At 54.1% G+C, this 7,855-nt stretch overlaps 1 protein-coding gene across 2 annotated transcripts; it reads left to right on the forward strand.

The window, feature by feature from the left end:
* The first annotated feature begins 233 nt into the window (after positions 1 to 233).
* On the forward strand, positions 234 to 3,250 carry LOC123041749 (ferric reduction oxidase 2). Of its 2 annotated transcripts, XM_044464316.1 has the most exons (7): positions 234 to 543; positions 651 to 762; positions 857 to 1,027; positions 1,145 to 1,379; positions 1,464 to 1,791; positions 1,861 to 2,847; positions 2,947 to 3,250. In XM_044464316.1, exons 1-7 carry the CDS (start codon positions 345 to 347, stop codon positions 3,084 to 3,086), a joined length of 2,172 nt encoding a protein of 723 aa, XP_044320251.1. In that variant the 5' UTR covers positions 234 to 344; the 3' UTR covers positions 3,087 to 3,250. The 2 variants fall into 2 exon arrangements, with proteins under 2 accessions (XP_044320251.1, XP_044320250.1); XM_044464315.1 differs by having other exon boundaries at positions 1,464 to 2,847.
* Positions 3,251 to 7,855: the final 4,605 nt, after the last annotated feature.

Consider the following 7,855-nt stretch of genomic DNA (forward strand, 5'->3'; position numbering starts at 1 on the left):
GATTACAATATCCTCTCTACGTGCACATTGCTGCCACGGTACGCATACATACGGTGATAAATACGTGCGAATCAAATATGGTAGCACGGCGAATCAAGGAGTAGGGGAAGTCGGCATCAATGCATTACCGCGTAATACACAGGCGCGATAATGAAGTGGATTCCCTGCCACTATCTCCGTTCTAATTATATATATCCCGATATGAATGAGCACCGAGCACGCCACACACTCTACTCCTCTGCCCCGCGAGCATCTATCTACTTTTAGGAAGGCATTTCTGTCCTAGAGTGTCTGGAGTGACCAAATACGGTGGCTGACTGAACGCGGGGGATTGTGAAGCTGAGATGGACAATCGTACTCTTGGCAAAGGGAGGAAGTGCGTCCCCTCGCCGTCGGCGGCGGCGGTGGTCAGGAGCGCCGTGCTCCTTCTGGCCGCCGTCGTGTTCGTGGGGTGGCTCATGATATGGGCCATGCTGCCGACCAGAACTTACAGCTCGACATGGGCGCCCAAGCTTGCGGCGCTCACCGGCTTCGGGAAACAAGGTTTTTCTTTCTTCGGCCTCTCACGACTTGCTGAAATTGCAACGTTGTCAGTTTTCACGAGGTACTTGTTTCTTTTGTTTATCATGGTTTTTAATGTTTTATTACAGGGATTAGGATGACGGTGTACGTGTTCCCAGTGCTGTTCGTGTATGTTGTTGCGTGCGTTTACCTGCATTTGCAGCAGAAGGGGGGTGACCCTGACACCCAGCGCCGGTCCAGGTATGGTCAAATTTTCCCGGCTAAAAACAAGGAATATTTCGCATGTAGCCACAGAAGAAACGACGGAAATTCCTGATTATTTGCTTATGTTTAGCACGAGAATGGCATCCTGGAGGAGGCCCGTGCTGGTGAGAGGCCCGCTGGGGATCGTGACGAGCATAGAACTGGCCATCCTTCTCATGTTCATGGCGCTCCTCGTCTGGTTCTACTACGCGTACATCGCCGTCGAGTTCTCCAAGCTACGCGTCAAGCCAGGCGAGAAACTGTAAGGAACCACGCGCACGCAGCCGGTCGACACAAAATTGTTACTTACTGTAATTCTGATGGTGAAACAAGTGCGTGCAAACTGACGTGCGTGCGTGCGCGCAATTGGTGTTCTCAGGTGGCAGGCGGAGCTGGAGAAAGCGGCGAAGCGGCTCGGCTCGGTCGGGAGCTTGTGCTGCGCGCTGTTGTTCCTGCCCGTGGCACGCGGCTCGTCGCTCCTGCCGCTCATCGGCCTCACGCCGGAGGCCGGCATCAAGTACCATGTCTGGCTGGGGAACATGGCGATGGCCTTCTTCACCGCTCATGGGCTCTGCTACGTCTTTTTCTGGGCATCCACTGATCAGATCCACCTGGTACTCCCCTCAGATGCAACCATGTCTTCAAGATTCAGAGTAGGGTTGGGTTAGGACTAACTTGGCACACTCCTTGTGACCCAGATGACGAAATGGGCAAGGACGAGGGCCTCGAACGTGGCCGGGGAGCTGGCGTTGCTCTGCGGCCTCGCGATGTGGGCGACGGCGCTGCCGCGCATCCGCCGCCGGGTGTTCGAGCTCTTCTTCTACGCACACCACCTCTACATCCCCTTCATCGTGTTCTCCGCGCTCCACATGGGAGTCACCGTGTTCTTGTACGTCCTGCCCGGCGTCTTCCTCTTCGCCGTCGACCGGTGCCTCCGGTTCCTGCAGTCGCGCGCCCGCATCCGCCTCGTCTCTTCCCGCCTCCTGCCGTCCGGGGCCGTCGAACTCAACTTCGACAAAAGCCCCAGTAAGCAACGTAGATATCCATGCAAGGAGGGTTACGAGGCAACGACAGTAACTGACAACTTTGTTGCAGATCTGAGGTACAATCCCACGAGCACGCTCTTCGTCAACGTCCCATGCGTCTCGCGGCTCCAATGGCACCCCTTCTCGGTGACGTCGAGCAGCAGCCTCGAGCCGGACACGCTCAGCGTCGTCATCAAGAACAGAGGCGGATGGACGCAGAAGCTGTACGAGACGGTCTCGTCTCTGCCCCCGTCGGGTGGCCACCTCGGCGTCTCGGTCGAGGGGCCGTACAGCCCGGCCGCCGGGGTCACGTCCTTCTTGGGCCATGACTCGCTGGTGATGATCAGCGGCGGCATCGGCATCACACCGTTCATCTCCGTCATCCGCGAGCTGGTTTACCAGAGCAGCGTGGCAGAAACGGCGTCCACGCCGAAGCTCCTCCTCGTCTGCGTCTTCAGGACATCGGCCGAGCTCGACATGCTGGACCTCCTCGTCCCGGCCTCCGGCGGCCTCTACGGCACCCCCAGCCTTGACCTGCGCATCGAGGCCTTCGTGACGAGCGAGAGCGAGCCCCGCACCGGCAACGACACGCACAAGCGGCCTTGTCAACAGGTCTGGTTCAAGCCGTGGCCGTCGGACGCACCCGTCTCCCCGGCGCTGGGAACCAACGGCTGGCTCTGGCTCGGCGCCGTCGTGTCCTCGTCGTTCGCCGCGTTCCTCCTGCTCGTCGCCGTGCTACAGCGGTTCTACATCTACCCGGTTGACCGAGACAGCAACCACGTGTACCCGTGGGCGGCCAGAACGATGCTGAACCTGCTGTTCCTCGGCGTCAGCGTCGCCGGTGTCACCGGTGCGGCGTTCCTGTGGAGTAAGCGGAGGAGCGCCAGGGAGGCCAAGAAGATAAAGAGCGTGGACGGGCCGACGCCGGCGATGTCGCCGGTGTCGTTGCTCCACTGGACAGGTGGAGGCGGCGTGGAGAGGGAGCTGGAGAGCTTGCCTGCGCAGCCTCTTGCGCAGGCTACCAATGTGCATTTCGGCCACCGTCCAGATCTCAAGAGTAAGCTCTACGGTGCACATTTCATTTTCAGACGTGCACATTTGGTTTTGTTTAGCTCTGCCAAGTTGTGAGAAATAATGGTCGAATTGAATTGTGCAGGGATGCTGCTGGGGATTCACGACGAAAACGTTGGGGTGATGGCCAGCGGTCCGTCGGGGATGCTTGAGGAGGTCGCGACTATCTGCTCGTCTGGGCTGGCGAGCAATCTGCATTTCCAGTCTATAAGCTTCACCTGGTGAACAACCAATTCCGAGCATCTAGCTCAAGAGGAAGAGGCTTTGGTTCTACTTTCTCCTAGTTCGTACATCGCCGTAGTCTGTTGTGTAGATTTTTTTTTCTTGTTTGCGGGTAAATGTTGTGTACCTATTATTCTCTCGTTTCTATGACTATCACCATTTCTCTAGCTCGAAACATGCTTTCACCCTCCTTTAAGTTAATATAAGAAACAAACGATTGAACTGATACAAGATGACGAAGAAATCCTTTTACAAAGTTGATAAAAAAAAACCGGCGGCTAGGAATCATACGAGTGATAATAGATGAATTTAAGCCGCCTCGCAGATTATAGGATCCCCGGTCTCCGACCCTGCGGTATTGTGCTCCCACAAACTGGAAGTTGTCGCACCGCCCACAAACTAGAGTCATCACAACACCCGTTCATGGGAGTGCCGAACAACCCTCCATCGCAACACAACAACTACCCCAGCCAACGGCGCAGTGCCCTGTTCGTCGAAGTGCCGGTTGCAACAGCTCTCTGTTGTAGCACCAGCGGCATAAGGATGCTCCATTGTAGCTCCGTCGCAGCACCGACAGCCCTGGCGATGCTCCATTACAACTGCATCGCAGCACCAAATGTGATGTTGCAAATCCCCATTCACTCCACGGCGATGTTCCAGCGATCCTCTACTGCAGCAGCACCAACGATATTTCGACGGCTCGACGATGTTCCACTGCAGCACAGATGATGATCCCGACAGCTCGGTGATGCTCCATCATAGCGATGCACGACCTCCCAATGCTCCATGGCAGTAGCGGTGACTCGCTGTGGTGCTACGGTGTCGTTGCGGTCACAACAGTGGCTTTCCTCCCCTCAAAGCACTGTATGGCATGATGCAGCGATGGTGTCTGAGGGCGCGCGTTGGCTTGACCGAAGGGAATGGTGGCGGAGGAGCACACGGGCAGGTTTAGGCAGGACGGCAGGAAGGAAGCTGTCATAGTGGAAGGGAGCTGTTAGCAAGAACCATTAGGTAGGCCGAACTGGTGAACGCCTGTGGGGATGGAAGAACATGTGGGTGTGCATTGCTGCATGCCTGCGTGAGATAAGGCCGGAGAGAGAGAGAGAGGGAGAGAGAGAGAGAGTAACGCCCCGAGCCCGGCGCCCCAGAAGACTTCCAGCTATTCCGAGTTTCGCCGTGTGTTTTATTTGCTTGTTGCATTGCATCATGTCATCTCTTGCATTGCATCGTTTCATCATGCCATCATATCATTAATTTTTATAACTCTTCTAAATAAATTGTATGGATTTTTCGATCCATTTAAATCGAGGGAATTCACTTGTGATTTCTCTTTATAACATATTAAAGCCTCTCAATATTATTAGGGAGCTATATTAAATATTCCACTAATTCGGAATCACCCATAAACACACTTGCAAAATAATTTCGTTCCTTTTCTGCTTCAAGTTTGGTCTCCAACCTTGCCATGTATTCTTTTATCATTTTCCAGAGCTCCACCAAAAATCCGAACATTTTTGGACCTTCCCAACCCTCACTTCCTATTCAAATCATTTGAATTTAAATCAAATGAGTTTGGATTTAAATCTCTCAATCATGGCCTTTTCTATTTTCTCGGAACAAGCATATTTTTGTGAGTCCGGGAAAATAATCCCCATGCGCAAAATCTTTCCATTACCCTCTCTTTCTTTTCCTCTCTCTATTTCTTTTCTGCTAGAAAATTAGTGAGAGAGAGAAGCCTAATTTTGGCCCAAGGACCAGGCCAGCCCATCTAACCTCTAAGGCCCAACTACCCCCTACCTAAACCCTAGGCCCCGACCCTCTCGCTCGACCCCCTGTCCCTCGTTCCCCTGCCAGCGCCGCCACCTTCGTCTCGATCCCCATCGCGCACACGCAGCGCCCGATCCCCATCTCCCCGAGCGCTTTCTCCCCTCGCGCCGCCAGAACCCATCGCTCGAACCCCCTCCCATCGATCTTTCCACCGCCTCGTCGTTCCTCAGCGCCTCACTACGACCCCGCATCGCTGGATCCCATCTCTTCATTCCTCCTCGTCGCCACCAAACCGCCTCGACCTCGCCGCCGGCAGCAGCAGCAACTGCTGCACCCTCTGGCCGACGCCGCGCCGGGCCTCCCGCGCCGCCACTGGAGGCCAACTCCGGCGCCCCCTGCCTCACGTCTCCCTCCTCGTGCCAGGGAGAGGAGCTCCCTCTTCCTCGCCGTCCTTCGGCTCGTCATCGCTCCGGCCTCTCCTTCCTCATGCTGAACCACCAGTGTCCTCAATCGCCAAGTCTCGCCGCCCGCTCCATCCCACTGCTCGTCGGAGAAACCCCTCCTCGCCGCCCCGTTGTGCTCCGGAGGTCAGGGCCGCCATGGACGAGCCCCTGCCGTCCCCACGCATCCGCCTCCGCCCAAAGCCTCACCCATGCCTCCCCGCCGTCCAACCGTGCCGTGCCCTCAAGCGCGTCGCCTCCCGCAGCCGTCGACCGAGCCGACCCTCCTCGTAGCGCTGCCGCCTCGTCTCCCCATCGCCATGGCCGCCGCCACGCCTTTTTTGCCTCTGCGCCTTGCTCCCTCCTGCTGCCAAGCGCCTCCCCGTCTCCTGCTCCTCCGCGACGCCCTTCTACCGGCCAAGTCCCGTCATCCAACGCCAAGATCAGCCCGAGTTGCCGGATCCGTCCGGATCGAGCTGGCCCGCGTCCACCACCACCACCACCTCGCATCGCGGTCTTCATCCGCCAAGGACGCCAAGACCCTTCTGTGGATGCGTCAAGAACCCCTGCCGCGACTACCAGTGTTTTTCGAAGACCGCCAAGTACCACTTTATCAGATGCTTGAACGACTACCATCACTGTTGACCCAAGCCCCTTTTGTCTCACTTTGTTTGGATCGGCAAGAACGAGATGCACCAAGTACCTCAACCCGAACGTCTACGACCCGTGAACAACTACCGTCGTCAAGATCGCGAGTACCTCTACCGTTGCCGTGAACGACTACTTCCACGACGTCCGTGAACCACTACCGTCGCCCCGAAGATGTTGGATTCGTCAAGTACCTCTCCGAGACGAACGTGTACAACTACTTCCTCTACGACCCCTGCGAGAACGACTACTTCCTGTACATCATACCGAACCCGAACCGCTCCGAAATGCACGCTTCAAAGGTATAATCCCGAGATGATCACCCGTGGACCGAATGCATGTGTTGTATGAGATGCACCCTATGTTTGGACCGTGTCCGAATTGTTCCTTGCACGTTCGCCGTAAGCCATGCCACCGACATGTGGGACACCCCGTATCGGGATCACTCCCCGTCACTCTTGCACGTTTCGCGCACCCACACTTGTTCCTTTGCACCAGCATCTCAATCGAGTTGCCGGGACCGGAATGTTGCCGTGGCACCATTTCCGTTTCACCGCCATGGCACCTTTTTACTTTCGCCATGGCGACAAATGCTTCATAACATGCTCATGTCAACATTTTCATAAAATTGCATAAAACTTGCATATGCCATCCGCATCATGATAACCACATTTAAATGCTTAAAATTGTTGTTTGTGTTAAATTGCTAAATAACATATGGGGATTTTCGGAATTGTTGTTTGTTGTTTCCGGCCTCATTTAAACTTGCCTAAATAGGTGGCTTGCTCATGCTTCACCTCTTGCCATGTTTAATAACATTTAACATTGTTGTGTTCCTAAACGAGAGAGAACTAAAATTGGATGTGGTGTTTCGTCAATATGCAACTCGTTGCATATTGAGCTCCACTTAACTTGTAGTATTGTTTGTTGCACTTTGCCATGCCATGCCATGCTTCATTAAACCGGACATGCATCATCCTTGGTTGTGCATCATGACATGTTTATGCTTGTGTGTTTACCATATTGTTTGCTTCTTTCCGGTTTTCTTCTCTCGTTAGCTTCGGTTTCGTTCCAGAGTTGTGAGGATTCGTTCGACTACGTTCTTCTTCCTTGCGGGATCTCAGGCAAGATGACCATTACCCTCGATATCACTTCTATCTTTGCTTGCTAGTTGCTTTGTTCTATCGCTATGCTGCACTACCTATCACTTGTTTAACATGCCTCCCATATTGCCATGTCAGCCTCTAACCTTTTCACCCTTCCTAGCAAACCGTTGTTTGGCTATGTTATCGCTTTGCTCAGCCCCTCTTATAGCGTTGTTAGTTGCAGGTGAAGTTGAAGATTGCTCCATGATGGATAGGATAATGTTGGGATATCACAACATCTCTTATTTAATTAATGCATCTATATACTTGGTAAAGGGTGGAAGACTCGGCCTTATGCCTGGTGTTTTGTTCCACTCTTGCCGCCCTAGTTTCCGTCATACCGGTGTTATGTTCCTTGATTTTGCGTTCCTTACGCGGTTGGGTGATTTATGGGACCCCCTTGACAGTTCGCTTTGAATAAAACTCCTCCAGCAAGGCCCAACATTGGTTTTAACATTTGCCACCTAAGCCTTTTTCCCTTGGGTTCTGCAGACTCAAGGGTCATCTTTATTTTACCCCCCGGGCCAGTGCTCCTCCGAGTGTTGGTCCAAACTAGAGCACCGTGCGGGACCATTCCTTGGCAACTTGGATTACGTTGGTACCTGTACACTTCGCTTATCCGGTGTGCCCTGAGAACGAGATATGTGCAGCTCCTATCGGGATTTGTCGGCACACTCGGGTGGTCTTGCTGGTCTTGTTTTACCATTGTCGAAATGTCTTGTAAACCGGGATTCCGAGTCTGATCGGGTCTTCCTGGGAGAAGGAATATCCT

This window comes from Triticum aestivum, chromosome 2B (genome assembly GCF_018294505.1).
Source record: "Triticum aestivum cultivar Chinese Spring chromosome 2B, IWGSC CS RefSeq v2.1, whole genome shotgun sequence".
NCBI classification, from domain to species: domain Eukaryota; kingdom Viridiplantae; phylum Streptophyta; class Magnoliopsida; order Poales; family Poaceae; genus Triticum; species Triticum aestivum.

Bases quoted from the DNA above. Each gene is read 5' to 3' on its own strand.
- LOC123041749 (XM_044464315.1), top strand. From the start codon at position 345: ATGGACAATCGTACTCTTGGCAAAGGGAGGAAGTGCGTCCCCTCGCCG. The intron at 544-650 runs GTTTTTCTTTCT...GTTTTATTACAG, and splicing joins CACCGGCTTCGGGAAACAAG to GGATTAGGATGACGGTGTAC. The intron at 763-856 runs GTATGGTCAAAT...GCTTATGTTTAG, and splicing joins GACACCCAGCGCCGGTCCAG to CACGAGAATGGCATCCTGGA.